The sequence below is a fragment of the Mobula birostris genome, chromosome 1 (assembly GCF_030028105.1).
Source record: "Mobula birostris isolate sMobBir1 chromosome 1, sMobBir1.hap1, whole genome shotgun sequence".
In the NCBI taxonomy this organism is placed as follows: Eukaryota; Metazoa; Chordata; class Chondrichthyes; order Myliobatiformes; family Myliobatidae; genus Mobula; species Mobula birostris.
In genome coordinates this window covers 35,835,434-35,856,796 of record NC_092370.1, presented here as the reverse complement: position 1 = coordinate 35,856,796, position 21,363 = coordinate 35,835,434, and the positions used below count along the sequence as shown (strand labels likewise).

The 21,363-nt window shown below is 41.5% G+C and overlaps 1 protein-coding gene across 10 annotated transcripts in view; it reads right to left on the bottom strand.

Annotated features, from left to right (window-relative positions):
* Positions 1 to 21,363, bottom strand: part of ncoa2 (nuclear receptor coactivator 2) — a 346,138-nt gene that overhangs the window by 116,212 nt on the left and 208,563 nt on the right. For all 10 annotated transcript variants that reach the window (XM_072253878.1, XM_072253913.1, XM_072253869.1 and 7 more), the window contains 2 exons: positions 13,585 to 13,692; positions 6,618 to 6,790 (listed from right to left, as the gene is read on the bottom strand). In XM_072253878.1, the coding sequence (XP_072109979.1) occupies positions 6,618 to 6,790; positions 13,585 to 13,673 (262 nt within the window). In that variant the 5' untranslated portion in view covers positions 13,674 to 13,692. The remainder of the gene's footprint in view (positions 1 to 6,617; positions 6,791 to 13,584; positions 13,693 to 21,363) is intronic.

Below are 21,363 nucleotides of genomic sequence, written 5' to 3'. Positions count from 1 at the left end.
CCAGCTAGTGTCTTGTCTTCATACTTCTTCATCCGGGTCATTTATAAAAATCACAAAGACTAGGGGTCCCAGAACAGATCCCCACGAAACACCACTAGTCACCGATCTCTGTGCAGAATACGAACCATCTACAGTCACCTTTTGCTTGCCCACAGAAGGCAAAGGGTGGTTGTAGATGGTTTGGATTCTGCATGGAGGTCGGTGACCCATGGTGTTCCACAAGGATCTGTTCTGGGACCCCTCCTCTTTGTGATTATTATAAATTACCTGGATGAGGAAGTAGAAGGGTGGGTTAGTAAGTTTACTGATGACACAAAGGTTGGGAGTGTTGTGGATAGTCTGAAGGGTTGTCAGAGGTTACAGCAGGACATCAATAGGACGCAGAACTGGGCTGAGAAGTGGCAGATGGACTTCAACCCAGATAAGTGTGAAGTGGTTCATTTTGGTAGTTCTAATCTGAAGACAGAATATAATATAAATGGTAAGACTCTCGGCAGTGTGGAGGATCTGAGAGATCTTGGGGTCCGTGTCGATAGGCCACTCAAAGCTCCGCACAGGTTGACAGTGTTGTTAAGAAGGCATATGGTGTGTTGGCATTCATCAACTGTGGGGTAATTTTACAGCTATACAAGACTTTGGTCAGACCCCACTTGGAGAACTCCGTTCAGTTCTGGTCACCTCACTACAGGAAGGATGTGGATACTATAGAGTACAAAGGAGATTTACAAGGATGTTGCCTGGATTGGAGGGTGTACCTTATGAGAATAGGTTGAGTGTACTTGGCCTTTTCTCCTTGGAGCAACGAAGGATGAGAGGTGACCTGATAGAGGTGTATATGATGATGAGGGGCAGTGATCATGTGGATAGCCAGAGGGTTTTCCCAGGGCCGAAATGGATAACACGAGGGGGCATAGTTTTAAGGTGCTTGGTACCAAGGGGATGTTAGGTGCAAGTTTTTCCACACGAAGCGGTGGGTGCTTGGCAGCGGTGGTGGAAGCAGATACAATAGGGTCTTTTAAGAGCCTTCTAGATAGGTACATAGAGCTTAGAAATATATCAGGTTATGCACTAGGGAAATTCTGGGCAGTTTCTAGAGTAGGTTACATGGTCAGCACCACATTGTGGGCCGAAGGGCCTGTAATGCGCTGTAAATTTCTATGTTCAATGTTTATAATTTTCAGTCACCCACTAACAAGCAGAAGATACCATGCCACCTGCATGGGTTAGTGAGTTGTTTCAATGTACGTGTGACAAATAAAGCTAGTTGGAGTTGAGGCAGAAGCTCTATCAGTTGCACTAGAGTGCTATCCCATTTCATTTTCATCTTTTCCATGTCACCACGGGCTGATCTTCTTGCAGGCACCTTGGCTCAGAAACCAAATATTTAAAGGTGACAAACCATGATTGACCATCATATGTCAGTGGGTTATAAATTCCGAAACAAATTAATCCACTAACTTCCCTCAGAATCTTCTATAATATCCCCCAATCTACTCAGGAGATCACTGTCCTTTTCAACTACATAACACTTCTAATTTCCCCCTTCCCCTCTAAGCAATCCAATGTACAAAGAGATAAAGACCAGCTTTATTTGTCACACATACATTGAAACATTGTGAAATGCAACATCTGTGTCAAATCAAAACAGCCCTTAAGTGTCGCCATGCTTCCAGTGCTGCCATAGCATGCCTCAGCTCACTAATCCTCAGCACGTGTCTTTGGGACGATCAGGGGGAGCACCACAACACATAGGAACAGAATTAGGCCATTGGCGGCTTATCAAGTCTGCTCGGCAATTCCATCATGTCCCCCTAACCCCATTCTCCTGCCTTCCCTGCATAATCTTTAATGCCCCAAAATAAGATCACTGGACATAGGAGCAGAATTAGGCCACTCAGCCCATCAATTAGGCTATTTGTACCATTAGTCAGAAAGTACAAACTCCTTACAAACAGTGGCAGGAAGCAAACCCCAATCTTACATGGACAGTGTTAACTGCTACATATAAAACAACACTCGACTTACCACTGACGCCCAACAAAGCTGCCTTTTCAAATTCCTTCTGTTCTGCACATGTTGTTGGATTTCTCAAGTCTTTATACCCAATAATTTTCTTGCAATTATTGCAGAGTATTCTTCCTTATTTTTCTCACCCTAACTGCGAAGCAGTCAACAACTTCATTGTCTTGTGTGGTCTGTTCAGAAGGGTTGTCCTCGGGAGTTCTATGCTCACATCTAATGCAATTGCTTCCTTTTTTCCTGTTTCCAGCAGTTTACACAGTTCCACCTCCTGCCCCCAACCTCCTTTTCCTCATTAGATTCACATATTCCATTCCTCACATAATTTGCAAACAGACAAAATTTACATCCGTAACATTATCCAGTTATATCTGGATCCAGCCTATTAGATTTTACAACCACTTATTTATTCAGATTGACAAAGTCACCGATGAGCTGAAACTTGCATCAACTGACTTTTGGGGAAATCAAAACAATTTTATTTCCTGAGAAACAGAGCATACTTCTCCTCCCTTCCCAGCAATTCATTACAGCAGATGGTGATCATCTGTCCTATAAAATACAGAACAGAGCAGTGAATGTCATATCTTAAAACAACTTGCATTTATCTCTACAACACTGCCAGCTCCACACTCTCCTGTGTGGAGAGTTAACATGGTTTTGTTAACTCAAAACTTGCCTCCCAAAATCTTTTTCTTGCTGGCCTCTTAAACTTATTCCTGTAAAAATTCTATTTATTTTTGTTAAAATAGAGCTCTACCACCTCCTTATGCAGCCGCGTTTCAAAGATTCAAAGTACATTATTAAAGTATGCATGCAGTATACAGTTCAGAGATCTGTCTTCCCACAGTCAGCAGTGAATCAAAGACAGCTATGGAACCTGTTCAAAAAAAAAATCCACCCCTCCGTCCAGCAAGCAAAAAAAGAAAATCGCACAAATGGCAAAAAAATGAGCAAAAACAGAGAATATGAAACACCAACCCACAAAGTCATCATCGTAAAAATCCAAGCATATTAATTTCAGCTCAGTTCAGTTCAATCTAGCGCTGTGTTGTTTGTTATCTGCTATAACTTCAGTTCTCACTGTTTTTCTTTGGCTCTCTGAATCCCAAAACATTATCCTCAAAACTTCCTCCAGTCACAACCCACGAGACCACAGCTACTGATCTCCCAGAATTCCACAAGCAATGTCAAGACCCGTAACAGTATTGAGGAACAGAGGGATCATGGGGTCCAAGTTCATAGCTCCCTGAAAGTGGCTGCACAGGTTGACAGGGTGCTTAAGAAGGCATTTGGAATGCTTGCTTTTATTAGTTGAGGCATCAAGTTCAAAAGTCAGGAAGTTATGTTGCAGCTTTACAAAACTCCATTTAGGCCGCATCTGGAGTACGTTCAGGCTGTCCCATTACAGGAAGAATGTCAAGGTTTTAGAGTGGAGGCAGAAGAGGTTTAACATGATGCTGCCTGGATTAGAGGGTCATGTGCTATAGCGAGAGTTTGGACAAACTTGGGTTGCTTTCTCTGGAGTGCAAGAGTCTGAGGGGAGATCTGATACAGGTTTATTAGATTATGAGAAGCATAGCCAAAATAGACAGAGTCTTCTCCCCCATAGCTGAAATGTTTAAAATTAGAGGACATCCATTTAAGGTGAGCAGGGCTAATTTCAAAGATGTGAGGGACAAGTTTTTTCCCCCCCACGCAGAGAGTGGTGCATGCCTAGAGTGCGCTGCCTGGTGCGGTGGTAGACACAGTCACATTAGAAACTTTCAAGAGACATTTAGATAGACACAAGAATGTGTAGAAAATGGAAGGATATGGACATTGTGTAGGCAGAGGGGATCAGTTTGGTTGGCCATCTGATTACTAATTTATTTGGTTCAGCACAACATTATGGGCCGAAAGGCCTGCTCCTGTGCTGTCCTGTTCTATGTTCTAAAGCTGTTAGTTATCTCAATGGTATTTTCTCTAAATCTTGACAATTTACATTATCATCAATAAAAGAGACTAAAATATCTCCAGTTTTGTACTCTTCCCTAAATATTTTTAAGGGTTATATTATGTCAAGTTTTATGTCTCATCCTGGATTCTTGAATTCTAATATTTCTCTACTTTGCTACTATCCAAGGATTGACATCTCACCCCAAGTTCAACTTCCCTTGCCTTTAAAATATGTTAAAAGTCTCATGCTAAAGATGTGATATCCCATACTGTGTACACCACTATGGTCTTGATTGCATTGATTGTGCAATGTTATCAACGTTAAGAACCTCAAGTTCAACTCATGGCCTGCTTAATGCTGCTGTTGTGAACATCCCAAGGAGATTCACAGCATTCCAAGTCTTCTCCAAGTTGCACTGCTTCTCACAGGAAAGTAAAGCAAAACATGTTGCATCAAACTTGCCCTTGTAATGTTTCAACTCCTTTAACAAAACAGTTTCATACTTCTTTTAGTAAGTTCATCGCTGTAAATGCCATATCAAACCTGATACTTATTAAAACGGTGAATATTATTACAAGCCAGCAATAAAGTAGCTGTTTTCCAACATGCCTTCTGGTTCTACTGACTAATCACAAAACAATTTCCTAATTCTCTAGACTTCATATAACTTAATGAAGCTATTCTGCAGTGTTTTTAGATTTAGGGTACAAGTATTTGAATCTTTTCTCTAATCCATCTAATCCTGTAGACAAAAGAGACTGCACATGCTACAATCTGGAACACAGCAGGGTGCTGGAAGAACGGAAAAGGCAAAGCAGCTTCTGTGGAGGCAAATCCACAGAATGAGATGAATTCCGCATTAGGACTGAAAGCCTTGCCTCCAGCAGCAGTACAGTGCAGAAGTTTTGGAGCAGAAGGTCACATCTTAAATACAGATCAGTGGAAATGGAGAAACTGAGGAATAAAAAAGAAATGGTATTGTTAGGGGAGGCAGGGCAGGAGGAGATATAACTGAGGTGATCACGAGAGTCTGAGAGTTATCGGGGATGTCAATGTTTCCTGAGGTGGAGACAGAAATCCAGAAAAGGAAGAAATTTTGTTAGAGATGGCAAGGTGACTTTTTGAGGAACACCAGCACTTTGTCTGCAGGGGCCACCATGAGCTTCCAGTTACCTGCCATTTTAACTCTTCTTCACACTCCCACAGTGACCTGTCTGTCCCTAGCCTTCTCCATTGCTACGGACAGACCAAACACAAATTGGAAGACTTTATGCCCCGTACTCTGCTTGGATATCTTACAAACCAATGGTATGAAAACCGCATTTTCTAACTTCAGGCAACTTTCACCACTGGTGCTGTGCTCCCACATACTGAAAAATCAAAAAAAAAATGGCCGACTTCTGCTCCTTTGTCTTATGGTCTAAAAACACTGGTAAAGTTTTGTGTGTCAGACAGCATCAGCAGAAGGAGAAAGAATAAAGATTACAGATCTGAGATTCCTCATCAGGACTGAAGCATTAACCACAACTCATTTCACAGAATCTATCTGACTTGCTTAGTATTTCTTGAGCAATGCACACAAAATGCTGGCGGAACTCAGCAGGCCAGGCAGCATCTACGGGAGCGAGTACACAGCCGACATTTCAGACCGAAACCCTTCAGCAGGATTTCCAGCCACTGAAGATTTTCTCGTGTTAGTTTTTCCACTGTTCTTTTTTGTTGTACATGAACTCTGCAACACTGCTGTGTCCTCTACCTTTCAAAAATTTACTGGTTAACTATTGTGAACATAGCTCATCTGTTCCATCTTTTCTAACCTACAATCTGCACAGTGGACCCAAGATTGCTCAAGTTGTTTAAAAAAAAGACAAGACAGATGACATGCTCCAGTGCATCATGAAAACCAATTCAGAACCAGAATCAGTTTTAATACCACCATATGTTCTGAAATTTGTTGTTTTTGCAGCAGCAGTACTTTGCAATACATAGTAATAAAATCTATAAATTACAATAAGAAACTCACCGGAGGCGTACCAAATGGACTGGGCTGTGCAAAATGGAATAAATTGTAATATCCTTAAAATTAAGCAAGATATTTTCTATATCCAATGTATTTTCATTTAAGTCAGTATGAATTCAGCCTTTATGAAAAGTAAAATTTGACCTAACAGAATGGAAGAGGAGCTTCCACTACCACAGCTGGAAGCAAATTACACAATTTGATTAGGTTTCAATTGAAGTTAATGACTCATAAGTCACCAGTATGGGATTCCTAATTACACCTCTCAAGGAAAGTGTGTTAAAATTCTCAAATTTTTGAAAGGAATGCTAGAGCAAGAGATATATTTTTACAAATATAATTATCCTAAGCCCTTATGGAAATTACCAACACTATATTTTCCCTCATTTAAGAAACAATTGAATCAACTGAAGACTTAAGCACCAAGTTTCAGTACCACATCCATGTTATTGATATTGCTCTGGTCACTCTTACGTGTACTCTTGACATCTCATAATAACCTGCCCCAGAATTCACATGTACAGATGAGCTAACAAAATCCAGGAGGATATGCACTGGAAACAAGGTACAGTATCTTAAATTAATGGCAATACATCTTAAATTAAAACCAAGTTAAGACGGCGTCATCAACCAACTTACCCTGCTCTTTTATATGGCGGATTCGTTTCACAGTTTCTTTTAAGATTGCACATTTGTCTGGTTTTACGTTGAAGTTGTCAATATCATTAAAATTAGCAAATATCAGCTCAGCAAGTTCTTCAATATACTTATTCTCTTGCTCACGGTGACGTTTCTCAGTACTACGTTTAGGGCTGTTAATATAAAAAAAAAGCAATATTAGGCGTCACATACACCGAAGACTCCATTACTCTGTTTGCCTTGTTGAATACAAGCAGCTAAATTAATAGTCTTCATGCAACTCCACACAAATGTGCAAGATTTAATCAAAAATACTAACCACATATTCTGTGAGCAACTTAATACTGCACCCAAGGTAATGCTGAAATAGCAATAGAATGAATATATTCTGCTTTCAGTTATTAATCATGTTTTTCAGAATGGTGGAAGAAAAACAATCTCAGGGTTTTCCTTCTCCATTAGACCATAAGTCACAAGAACAGACTTAGGCCATTGAGTCTGCTCCACCATTCTATCCCACAACCCCATTCTCCTGCCTTCTCCTCATAACTTTTGGCACCCTTCCTATTGAAGAACCTATCAACTTTTAAATATACCTAATGACTTGGCCACCACAGCCATCCCACAGATTCACCGTCCTCTGGCTAAAGAAATTCCTCTTCATCTCTGTTCTAAAGACATGTACTTCTATTTTGAGACTGCCTTGTGGTCCTAGACGTCCCCACTCTCGGAAACATCTTCTTCACATCCACTCTATCTAAGCCTTTCAATATTCAATAGGTTTCAATGAGATATCCCCTCATTCTTCTAAGCTCTAGTGAGTACAAGCCCAGAGCCATCAAACACTGCTCATACGTTAACCTGTTCATTCACAAAATCACTTCATGAACCTCTTCTGGACCCTCTCCAAAGCCAGCACACCACTTCTTAGATAAGGGCCCCAAAACTGCTCACAATACTCTGTGTGGCCTGACTAATGCTTTATAAAGTTACATCCTTGCTTTTATATTCCAGCTTGGATGACCTCAGTCTGGAGGATGGTAGCAATCCAGTAGAATATTACTGTCAGTTAAGAACTTCCATAAACATACACAGATGGAAGGTTTCTGAGGAAGATGAGATGAGGCAGGATGGAGTTAGGAAACATAATGGAGCTGGAAGTGGGCACTGCTGCTGCTGCTAATGAGTGTGATGTCAGAAGTTTATCTTGGTGCCAAAATGTAGCACTAAATGTGCCAAGACCCAGTTCAGCTTCAAAAAATTGCCAAGGGATTAAGGGAGTCAAATAAGATCAACTTGCTTGTTGTTAACATCCATGTGTAAATAGGCACTGCGTCCTTTGATGATACTATCAAAAGGCTAGATGCAAATAAGAAAAAGGAGGCAGCCATGTATGGTTGCTTATGCGACATCTGGGATAATGGCATGGTGGTGCAAAGCGAAAGTCACCTCAACTGGCTTGTGACTTCAACTGATGTACATTCTTCATGAGAAATCTTAGGGCGGCACGGTAATGCAGAGGTTAGCACAACACTTTTTAGTACCGGCGACCCAGTTTCAATTCTATTGACTACCTGTAAGGAGTTTGTACATTCTCCCCGTGACTGTATGGGTTTCCTCTGGGTCCCCCAGTTTCCTCCCATAGTCCAAAAGCATACCAGTTGGTGGGTTAATTAGTCATGGTAAATTGTCCCGTGATTAAGCTAGTGTAATGCCCTGGTTTACATTTTTACTGTTATGCTGCAGGTACTTCATTTAGCAGTTCTGTTACACGAGGTTGAATCTGAGGATTGCTAGAATGGCATGGCTTGAAGGGCCTTTTCCAAGAATGGAACCAGCTTGATGCTGGCAGAGAGGTGCAGGAGGCCATCGAGCAGTCACCACTGTAAACGGCCTGCAGACCAGTGGACAAGAGTAAATAAATGACAGCCTGCTATTACCACAATCATATGGGTCAACTTGGTATACTGCTCATGGATCCATTTTCCTCGATGCCCTCACCAAACACTACTGCAGAACCTTTAGCAATGGACTCTCCACAGATAACATGCATGTGGTCCACCTTTTTAAAAGGCAATAAAAACTTCAGCAGAATCAATCACTCACTCACAAATCCAAGTGAAATCTTCTTGATCAGCTCATATTTGTTTAAAGGGTCAATTACTTTGCCCTGTGATAGATTCCTGTAATGCTGCCTGATATTAACACATCAAATGTGAAAACCAAGGTTTCAGCTTTGATTTTTTCTCCTTTCTCAAACCATGAAATTTTCAGTTTCAGAAACCAATGATAGAATTATCAGAAGCAGGCCAGTACATCCACACCAGTGTTCATGCCACATATGAAACAACTCCCAATTTACTCAACTCACCCTTTTAATGCATGTTGACATTCAATCTCATCTTTTTTTTTGTGTGTGCCATACTCTAACCAGAGCCTCGGCAACCACTTTTCAGGTGGTTGTCTTGGAGGAAAGATTCTGTGAGTGGTCCGCCACATCCTTCTCCCAGCGCAGCGTTTTTTTTTTTACGAGGCCGAGTTGCGAGCTCGACACTCAACCCGGCATGGATGGAAAGCGTGTCCAGGAGCAGCCCAACTGGATTCGAACTCGGGAACCTTCACTCCGGAGTCCAGCGCTGATGTCACTGCGCCAACCAGCCATATCATCTAGATTTTCCTTAAAAAAATATGCTACTCACCACTCTCTTTCTTTTTAATTACCTCTCTTTTTTTCATTCTCAAAATACAGAATCTTCTCATGAAATCTTTCCTGGAATTATTAGTGACTTTTTTTTTTATTCAAGAACTTTCCCACAGGAAGAGGCATCTCCTTTATGCTAATCCTATCAAGCCTCTCAATTATTTTGAGAAAGTGGAGAGTATATTGACTGGCTGCATCATAGCCTGGTATGAAAACACCAGTGCCCTTGAATGGAAAATCCTCCAAAAAGTAGTGGATGCAGCCAAGTCCATCTTGGGGAAAGCCATCCCACCACTGAGCACATCTACACGAAGTGTTGTAGCAGGAAAACAGCATCCATCATCAGGGACCAACCTCCCAGTCATGCTTTCTTCTCACTGTTGCCATTAGGAAAAAGATACAGGAGCTTCAGGACTCACATCACCAGGTTCAGGAACACTTATTACCCCTCAACCACCTTGAACTATTTTGGCTCTTGAACCAAAGGGGATAACCTCACTCAACTTACCCCATCATTGAAATGTTCCCGCAACCTATGGACTCCCTTTCAAAGACTCTTCATCTCATGTTCTTGATATTTATTATTTCTTTCCTTTCAGTATTTGCGCAGTTTGTTGTCTTTTGCGCACTGCACAGTTGGTGCAGTCTTTCATTGATTCAATTGTGCTTATTATTCTATTATGCCTATAAGAAAATGAATCTTGGGCCTGTATCTGGTGACATACTTTATGATAATCAATCTACTTTGAAGTCATCAAGTGTTCCAAGAGAAAAAGAACCTTTGCCTTTATAGACTTTCCTTGAAGACTTGAGGCAGGCAGATTATGAACATTCAGAAGCCATCTAGGTAAGTGGATCAAAGGTGCTTAGAGGCCTATGGGCAAAATGCAGGCAGCTTGGACCAACTCCATGGCAACACAGCTGGCATGGATGAGTTAGGCCAAAGGGCCTATTTCCATGTTGTACGTCATTCTTGCAAGTCTTCTTCACCTTGAGCCATGTTTTAATATCCTTTTTTGTAAGGAAACTCTTCAAGGTACTCTAACCAAGATGCCATTGATTCCAAGATTCCATTTATTGGCTTTTCTATCCAAAAATACTGAAAAACTTCTAACTGCATTTACAATTCTTTTCAACCTTTTTGTTTAATGACTTTCATGTATTATTTCTGCTTAAGTTCAATTTTTTTCTCGACTTGCTTAAAAATCCACCTACCTACCATTAAGTTTTATTTACCATAGAATCTGCAAAATATTGTCTGGTTCTGTCACTGCACACTGATGTGTGTTTGTTTGAAAGTATGCTGTATTTTTATCCATTACAGTCTCAAATGCTATTTCAATTAATGAATCAACATTGTCATTGCCATAAACACGAGGAATTCTGCAGATGCTGGAAATTCAAGCAACACACATCAAAGTTGCTGGTGAACGCAGCAGGCCAGGCAGCATCTCTAGGAAGACGTACAGTCGACGTTTCGGGCCGAGACCCTTCGTCAGGACTAACTGAAGGAAGAGCTAGTAAGAGATTTGAGAGGGGGAGGGGGAGGGGGAGATCCAAAATGATAGGAGAAGACAGGAGGGGAAGTGATGGAGCCAAGAGCTAGACAGGTGATTGGCAAAAGGGATATGAGAGGATCATGGGACAGGAAGCCCAGGGAGAAGGAAAAGGGGGAGGGGGGGTAAGGGAGGAAGTGTAAGGGCATGTCTAGCACTTACCACCATTCAGGGCCCCAGAGAGTCCTTCCAGGTGAGGCGACACTTCACCTGTGAGTCGGCTGGGGTGATATACTGCGTCTGGTGCTCCCGATGTGGCCTTCTATATGCTGGCGAGACCCGACGCAGACTGGGAGACCGCTTTGCTGAACACCTACGCTCTGTCCGCCAGAGAAAGCAGGATCTCCCGGTGGCCACACATTTTAATTCCACATCCCATTCCTGTTCTGATATATCTATCCACGGCCTCCTCTACTGTAAAGATGAAGTCACACTCAGGTTGGAGGAACAACACCTTATATTCCGTCTGGGTAGCCTCCAACCTGATGGCATGAACATTGACTTCTCTAACTTCCGCTAATGCCCCACCTCCCCCTCGTACCCCATTCGTTATTTATATACACACATTCTTTCTCTCCCTCTCTCCTTTTTCTCCCTCTGTCCCTCTGACTATACCCCTTGCCCGTCCTCTGGGTTTTCCCCCCCTCCCCCTTTTCCTTCTCCCTGGGCTTCCTGTCCCATGATCCTCTCATATCCCTTTTGCCAATCACCTGTCCAGCTCTTGGCTCCATCACTTCCCCTCCTGTCTTCTCCTATCATTTTGGATCTCCCCCTCCCCCTCTCAAATCTCTAACTCTTCCTTCAGTTAGTCCTGACGAAAGGTCTCGGTCTGAAACGTCGACTGTACCACTTCCTAGAGATGCTGCCTGGCCTGCTGCGTTCACCAGCAACTTTGATGTGTGTTGCGTTTCATTGCCATTATCTTTTTCAAAGTGCATTCAAATTTCTGTTATTTTTATTATCTTCTCCAGCTTGATTTTGTACATCCTTAATGGACCTCTAGAAATTTACATTGCTTTGTAAATATTTACTGCTTGATTTCTAAAATTCTGAACTTTCATGTGAGCCTTACTTCTATCTATTTTGTGTCAAAAGCTGCTTAGTTGCACACATTCTGCTTTGATCTTTTGTACAGTTTTAAATACATTTCTTTAAACTATTTCATCATAGATTAACAGCTCAGGATAACTAAAAGAGATTAATGTATTTATCACTTAGAAGTTTAAAATTCTTGCTTCTCCCCTTCAAATCTAATATCAGATTCAATTTATATTACTGTCATTGACTACAATTTATTCCATTACTACAGATTGCTAATTAATTTTGATTTGCTATGTATTAAAGCTAGCTATTTCATCTCCTGTAGGCCCTCCATAAAAGGGATAAAAGAAAAATTATGCGGCTTTCTTGCTGGAACTATTCTACACTGTAATGAAATTTAAAATCTCCCATTATAACCACATTGCTTCCCTATGTGCTTCTTGCCACATGTGGTTACACATGCCCACATGAAGTCACCATGATTTGGAGGATGACAAACAGACCTCCCTGGAGTTTTATCTTCTATTGATTACTCACCTTACTAATATCATTTCTCTCCAATTTTTTTACTTCCATCATCTTTTATTAACGTTGCTACTGTTCCTTGTTTTCCAATTTCTCTTGACATTATAAAGAATCTATAGCCTGCAGTATCTGATTCTCAATCACACAGCATTTATTGGCATCTCCCTAATTGGCTTCCACATCATTTCCTTTAGGACAAATGTGTGCTTTTAATTTATTTATTGTGCTGCTTGAATTGAATAATGTAACTTATTTAGTTAACTATTCCAACCCGTACCATATGCCTCTACATGATATTTCCCCTATATTTTCAGTATCGCACTTTTTTTATACCAGTACAGAAGCATTTAATCTACTTTTATTCTTCATCACTTCGCTTTTATTTTATTATTTGCTTTCCTCTTTTCCTCAGGAAAGCACCAGTTTGAAGGGTTTTAAATTGAAAAAGGACATTCCATTGCACAACCAATTAAGTAACTAGGGCAGACATAACAGGAGTGACACAGGTCACCATTTTCAGATTGTACACTTGGATTTAAGCTCTTGAAGGAACGGGGGGGGGGGGGAGGAAATTCAATTGCAATTCATTTGTCTGATTAGAATCCGGGTACCTGGTAGAGAAAAAAATATTTGATGAAGACTGACTTAAGTCAGCAGAGTATGAAGCAAAAATGTCAACAATGTTGCTATCATGCATAAGACCGTAAGGTATAGGTGCACTATTATACTATTTGGCCATCGAGGATGCTCTGCCATTTCATCATGGTTGATCCAATTTTCCCCTCAACCCCAATCTCCTGCCTTCTCCCTGTATCCCTTCATCCCTTCATACCCTGACCAATCAAGAATCTATCAATCTCTGCCTTAAATATACCCAATGACTTGGCCTCCACAGCCATCTGTGGCAACAAATTCCACAGATTCACTACTCTCTGCCTAAAGAAATTCCTAATTTCCTTTCTAAAAATACGCCCTCCTTTTACTTATAGCTAATCATCAATTTCAGTAGAAATATTTTAGTGATGACAATCACAATTTTCCATATTTTCATCAAGGTAGAGCTGTAAATGGTGAACTGGATATTTACTGTGATTTACATTCATGAGAGTCACTGAGCATTTCACTGATTTCCCTTACATCTTACCTTGGTCGTGGATGGTCACATGGTGATTCCTTGCGTTTTCTGGAGTCTAATCTGGCAAGGTCAGAGGAATTTTCACCCATTCCACTCATCTTGTGGGCATATAAGCAGCTGATGAAAGTAAAAAGAAGTTTCAGTTAGAACTTTACCAAAACTTGTTAAACTTTCACTGTCTATCCTGTGCTGGCATCCATGCAAGTTTTCAGAAATACTTGCCTCAGTACTCAGATGGAAATATAAACACACTTCTAACACATGCAATGTCACCCCCTGGAATAGAGATGTTAGACACATTTACATTCACAGGAAGTTTGCATATGTCTGCTCACATGTGCGCGCGACACACACACACACACACTTAGGCCCATTAGTCAAACTCAGCGCCACACAAAAACAGAAATTAAGAGGCAGCAGATGGCCATTTAGTACTTCATGCCTGATCCACATATTCAGTAATACCATAAGACAGGGGTCTCCAACCTTTTTTGCACTGCGGACTGGTTTAATATTGACAGCATTCTTGCGGATCAGCTGACCGGAGGGGGTGGGGGGGTTTAATCACGCCCGGAATATAGGTGATAAGGTGATAGTGCATTGGTTGCAAAGAACGTGCAGACATCCCACCCTGCAAAAACTCATTTCAGGGAGGTAGCACCCCCGCCCCCCCCCTCCCGCAGACCCATATCGCCCCACCCACCCCCCGTCGTCCTCCAAGAGTGTATGTAATACTTTATTTAGTGATTTTATCCAATCTGTAAACCAAGTTGGGTATATGCAGCAAATGTGACATTAAAATATGTACTTATATTATAAACATATGTTTATTCTATTACAACTTTAAACAAGTCTACAGGGAGTTTGGCCTCATCATGTAGGACTCAATAGCGTAGCTCCTTGGCAGCTAGCCAGCTAGTTTAAATCAGGGGTCCCCAACCTTTTTTGCACTGCAGACCAGTTTAATATTGACAATATTCTTGCGGACTGGCCGACCCGGGGGGGGGGGGGGGGGCGCGGGGGGGGGTGTTAAACGCAACCGGAATATAGGTGATAATTCAACTATAAGTCACTTATAAGTGGTTAATACACTCAATTTTATTTCTAAAAGGGTTTATCTAACAAATTTAATATTAAACAGACAGCGCATATTTCCCCACATGAATATAGTGATGTCAATTATAAGTCACTTATAAGTCAATAACATGTTTGGATATTAAACACACAGCGCATATTTTCCTCGTATGAACATAGAAAATCATTGCAACACACCAATATTGCTGAATCAGTGGGAGCCCTGGGCTTGTTTCCCCGCAACAAGACGATCCCATCGAGGGGTGATGGGAGACAGCGATACTCAAAGGGAGTTCCTTATGTCCAGTCTATTCCGCAATTTAGTTTCCGTTGCATTCATTGCAGAAAACCCCACTTAGCAGAGATATGATGTTGGAAATGGAAGCAACATTTTCAGTGCTTTCGTGGCTATCTCAGGATATTCAGCCTTGACTTTGATCCAGAATGCCAGCAGATATGTTATGTCAAACATACTTTTCAGCCCGCCGTCATTTGCAAGCTCAAGGAGTTGAGCTTCCTCCCGCGCTGACATGGATGATTCACCGGGGACATTCACAAATGGGTCACAGACCCATTCCTTTGCACAACTTGGGTCATTTCCGGTTGGGAAGTAACGCATGAATTCTGTTGACAGCAAAGATAGGTGATCGCGCACCAGCTGTGAGAAGGACGGGGCAGCCTCAGTCTCTCCCAAAATCCCAGCTAATGTTGGGAACATGTCAAATATGCCCCTGTCCACTCACTGTCCCCACAGATACAGCCTGGCTTGCCTTAGCAATACAGGAAACACTAAGTATGACGCTCTCAGAGCAGCAGCATTTGTGGAGGTGGTGGCTCTCAGCATTTGCTTCTGTCCCGCTTGCTCACGTTTTCTCCGCTCAAAAAACTCAATGGGTTCATCTTTTAAGTGCAGGGTGCTTGGACTCAAGGTGCCGAAGCAGTTTTGAGGGCTTCATTGCCTCATTAGACAGCTTGTCTCCACATATCACACAAAGGGGGCTTGGAGAGTGCGAGTGACCGGTCGTAATAAAGCCATATTTTATGTACGACTTGTCGTAGTTTCTGTTGAAGGAAGCTTTCTTTTTTTTTGCAGTCTTGGCCTCAGCTGTCTCTGCTTTATCATCATCGTTAGCCCTTTTATGTCACCTACCACCTCTTCCAAAGAAACTCTCAAATGATGTTTGTTTTTTACTCAGAGTAGTTGTAGGTTAATGACTGACTGATGACCTCGCTTGCGTTCAAGTTCAACAGTGGGCGTAACAGGGAATGAGGAAAAGTACAGCTTGTTTCATATCGCCAAATCATATCGTTTCCTCGCGACCCAGTAGCACTTGCTTCGTGGCTTGGTGGTTAGGGACCACTACCATAAGATATAGGAGCAGAATTAGGCCATTTGGCCCAATGAATCTGCTCCGCCATTTTATCTTGGCTAATCCATTTTCTCTCTTCAGCCCAAATCTCCTGCCTTCTCCCTGTATCCCTTCATGCCTGGACTAATCAAGAATCTATCAACCTCCACCCTAAATATACCCAAGACTTTGCCTCCACAGCTGCCTGTGGCAACAAATTCCACAAATTCACTACTCTCTGGTTAAAATTCCTCATGTCCATTCTAAAATGACGCCCTCCTTTTACTTCTAGCTAATCATCAATTTCAGTACCTTGTTCCTACTTTCTCCTGCAGTCTCTAATCCCTTTGGCATTAAAATAAATCTACCTCCTCCTTAAATATATTTACTGGCTTAGTGCCTACTGCTTTCAATGATAACTTCCACTGGTTCACCACTTTTTCAGTGGAAGAATTTCTCCTGTTCATGATTCTAAATTGCATACCTTGTTTCTCAGCACCGTGGTCCCTGGTTCTGGAGTCTCCAACCTTTGGGAATGTCCTTCCTGCATCTAGACTGCCAGTCATTTCACAATTTTATGGGTTTCTCTGAGGATTCTCCCTTTATTCTTCAAAACTCCACTGAATAGTGGTTAAAATAATTGCCCAATTTATTCTTGCAACTGCAAATTAGAAGTGAAGTACAAACCAAAATGGAGGATGCACCAGTGACTTCCCACTGCATGGCAGTACATAGAAGATAAATAAAGTGTACTTTTATTTTTAACATCTTGGGTTTCTCATTATTGTACCCACACCTAAATCCATATAAGCTAATCTTCCAACAATGCTCACTGAACAGAAATCAGAAGGAGGAACTCTGATCTTCTAAAAGTAATGAGTTGCCACTAAAAAGGAACAATCAGCCTGGGATCAGTCTTTAAAGGAAGCATAGACCGTTCCCTGAAGCAGCCTGTCAATACAGATAATCCAGCATAAACTAAGGTTCAAAGTAAATTTATTATCAAAGTACAGACATGTCACCTCATACAACCCTGAGATTCATTTTCTTGCAGGCATAACTTAGAAATCCATAATAGAATAATAGCCATAATAGAATCAATGAAAGACCGCACCAGCTTGGGTGTTCAATTAGTGTACAAGCATTATGTATGAAAGAAGATGGGCAACACAGCGTCAATCAAATTCTCAAAGCAGGTTGGCAACACTTTCAGGAATCACCAAGTCTCCCCCAATATCTAACCTACAGTGTACTTACTGGACTGAAACAGTTCCTTCCTCTATTACCTCTCAATAACCAATTCAGATATTAAAATTGCAATGGTGCAAAATCTTTACTTTTAAGGCTAGTTAAATTCCTTTGTGTGCAACACGCCAGACAATGGATTTCTCAGACCAAGTATCTTACATCTTGTGTTATCCAAATTCTAACTGCTCATTCATTTAAGATTTCAAAGAGAAACACTGAACATCAAAGTCACAATTAGCAGTTAACTATAATAAGGTCAAGTACAACTGACCTAATACTGTTAATTATTCTTTCACGCATTATTAACACAACTATTAAAACACAGAATAAAATAATATTATGCAGAAATGTGCACTTTGATTTGCATGTGCTATGGTTGGGAAGAAAGAAAATAGGTATTGTATGACACAGAAGCAGAATTTTCCTATTCATGCCCTATCAGTCTTGACTATGCTTCAACAGAAATTCTCCCCAATCAGATACAAAGCAATTGATACATGAAAAACGGACAAAAGATACCAGATGAAATGAAATTAAATTTATACACAGGTGACTTACAATAATTGACCATCATCATGTGATAGCTCTTCTGATATTACACTACTTTCTCCAGATGCAGGCATGTTCAGCAAGTGTTTACAAACTACTTAAGTATGTGTTTCCATTACCCAATCATCCCACTCACCTTCATTCAAGTGGCAATTCAGTTCAGTTCAACAGCAGGCACTTGCCTGAGCCAGAAAGTCAGGCATTCAAACTATGTTCCAGAGACTTCAACAGTTCGGGCAATCTACTGATATTCCAGTCAAAGTGACACACTTGCTGCACTGGTAGGAGTTGAACAAAGGTCAGGATCGCCTTCTCAGGAAGATACAAATAGTCATGGTGCAAAAAAGTTCCCAGCTGAAAATTCAAACTCTGTGAACATCGCCAATGTATTCTGATATTATCCCAACATTTATTCAGTTTGCAGTAATCCGAAACAAACTTAAAGAGTGGAGATGAGACAATGCGAAGACAGTTTACAAAAATTTACCAAGCACATCAACTACATTAGGTGATCAGCCTCACGAGCAGTGCAGAGAAGATGGGCAAGGAGATAACAGGAGCATTTACCAATATGAATCATGCCATCAGTGACTCATTCAACAGCTCACTTTACTTTTAAAGGCCATTCTTCAAAGAAGGTTAGATATTTTCACATAACTTTCATGGCAACAGCTTTACAGCATTGACACATTTGCCCTACCGAGGTGCAACACCTCACATTTACTTGGGTTAAACTCCATCTGCCATTTCTCTGCCCACATCCACAAGTGATTTATACTGCACTGTATTCTTTACCAGTCTTCTACACTATCCACAATTCCACCAATTTTAGTATCATCCGGAAATTTACTAGCTCGCCCACCTACATTTTCAACCAGAGTCAAGGAATTTCATGAGAATTTCTTATTCAGTTTGCCAGTAATCATCTTGCGTCCATAGGCACTAGTTTTGTGCCAACTAACAAGTGGCAACATCACCTCCATCTCTATGCCATCAAACATCTTCATAAATATTTAAAGTTTAACCACCTTATCGACCTGTGTAGCCACTTTCAATGAGCTCTGAACTTGGTTCCAGGGACCTCTCTGCTCAGCAACACAGTTAAGGACCTTGCCCTTAACAGTGTACTTACTGTTATGTGTCAGATTACTTTTCAGAATCAAAATCAGATTTAATGCCACTGGCATATATTGTGAAATCTGTCATTTTTGCAGCAGCACAATGCAATTGCAGCCCCCCCTAATAAGCCTCAGGCTTGCTCAACTCGCTGTCGTCTAGGGGAAGCAGCCTTCGGCCCCGCCTAACTGGGTAATCAAGTTTGTGTGGACGCTGTGTGATTATACCCTACCCTCCCAAATAACAGACAATACACCATATACGATTAAATGATTACAATTTATAGATATTACTGGAACTATATAATTAATAGAGATAAAATATAAAAGGAAACGAAAAAGGCTCCAAACTTATCAAAGTTCAACCTCTTTGTGCACAAACAGTTGGAGCTCTACTAACGATCCTCTTTTCACCTTTCGAGCCCCTCTGACCACCTCGACCCACCACCTGGGACCACCCATGGTGGTCAACCAGATGCTCCACACGAGTCTGTCTTCGTCTCCTCTCCTCGCCGAAGACCCTGGACCTCGGATTCTGGCTCAGGATCCGCCCTGTCGGCCAGCTCACAGCATCGCATCCACTCTCTCTCTCCCCATCGCACCTTCTCCCCCAAAACCCGCACATGCAATAGCTTACAGACACAAAAGAAAGGATAACATCTATCCCACAAACACAAAGAATTCTGCAGATGCTGGAAATTCAAGCAACACACATCAAAGTTGCTGGGGAACGCAGCAGGCCAGGCAGCATCTCTAGGAAGAAGTACAGTCGACGTTTTGGGCGTCGAAGGGTCTCGGCCCGAAATGTCGACTGTACCTCTTCCTAGAGATGCTGCCTGGCCTGCTGCGTTCACCAGCAACTTTGATGTGTGTTGATAACATCTATCCCAATTGGTTAGTGACTGAATACAGCTCCCTCTATAACCCAAACCGCTAGCGAGAGAACTTTCTCAGCAGTTAACATAATAAAGAAGCCATTTTGATTAGCCTGCACAGTAACATAAAAGAAGAAACCCCTTACACAATAATAGAAGTGAATTACAGTAAATATACAGTGGCATGCAAAAGTTTGGGCACCCCAGTCAAAATTTCTGTTACTGTGAATAGCTAAACAAGTAAAAGATGAACTGATTTCCAAAAGGCATAAAGTTAAAGATGACACATTTCTTTAATATTTTAAGCAAGATTACTTTGTTATTTCCATCTTTTACAGTTTCAAAATAACAAAAAAGAAAAAGGGCCTGAAGCGAAAGTTTGGGCACCCTGCATGGTCAGTACTTAGTAACACCCTCCTTGGCAAGTATCACAGCTTGTAAACGCTTTCTGTAGCCAGCTATGAGTCTATCAATTCTTGTTTGGAGGATTTTCACCCATTCTTTCTTGCAAAAGGCTTCTAGTTCTGTGAGATTCTTGGGCTGTCTTGCATGCACTGCTCTTTTGAGGTCTATCCACATTCTGGGGACTGTGAGGGCCATGGCAAAAACCTTCAGCTTGTGCCTCTTGAGGTAGTCCATTGTGGATTTTGAAGTGCGTTTAGGATCATTATCCTGTTGTAGAAGCCATCCTCTTTTCATCTTCAGCTTTTATTTTTACAGACGGTGTGATGTTTGCTTCCAGAATTTACTGATATTTATTTGAATTCATTCTTCCCTCTACCAGTGAAATGTTCCGTGTGCCACAGGCTACAACACAAGCCCAAAGCATGAGCGATCCACCCCTGTGCTTAACAGTTGGAGCAGTGTTCTTTTCATGAAATTCTGCACCCTTTTTTCTCCAAACATACCTTTGCTCATTGCGGCCAAAATGTTCTATTTTAACTTCATCAGTTCATAGGACTTGTTTCCAAAATACATCAGGCTTGTTTAGGTGTTCCTTTGCAAACTTCTGTCGCTGAATTTTGTGGTGAGGACACAGGAAAGGTTTTCTTCTGATGACTCTTCCATGAAGGTCATATTTGTGCAGGTGTCGCTGCACAGTAGAACAGTGCACCACCACTCCAGAGTCTGAAGGTCTTTTGTAGTCAAGCAGGGGTTTTTATTTGCCTTTCTAGCAATCCCACAAGCAGTTCTCTCAGAAAGTTTTCTTGGTCTTCCAGACCACAACTTGACCTCCACCGTTCCTGTTAACTGCCATTTCTTAATTACGTTACGAACTGAGGAAACGGCTACCTGAAAACGCCTTGCTATCTTCTTATAGCCTTCTCCTGTTTTGTCAGCATCATTTATTTTAATTTTCAGAGTGGTAGGCAGCTGCTTAGAGGAGCCCATGGCTGCTGATTGTTGGGACAAGGTTTGAGGAGGCAGGGTATTTATAAAGCTTTGAAATTTGCATCACCTGGCCTTTCCTAACGACGATTGTGAACAAGCCACAGCCCTGACAAGCTAATTAAGGTCTGACACCTTGGTAAAAGTTATCTGAGAGCTCAAATCTCTTGGGGTACACAAACTTTTGCA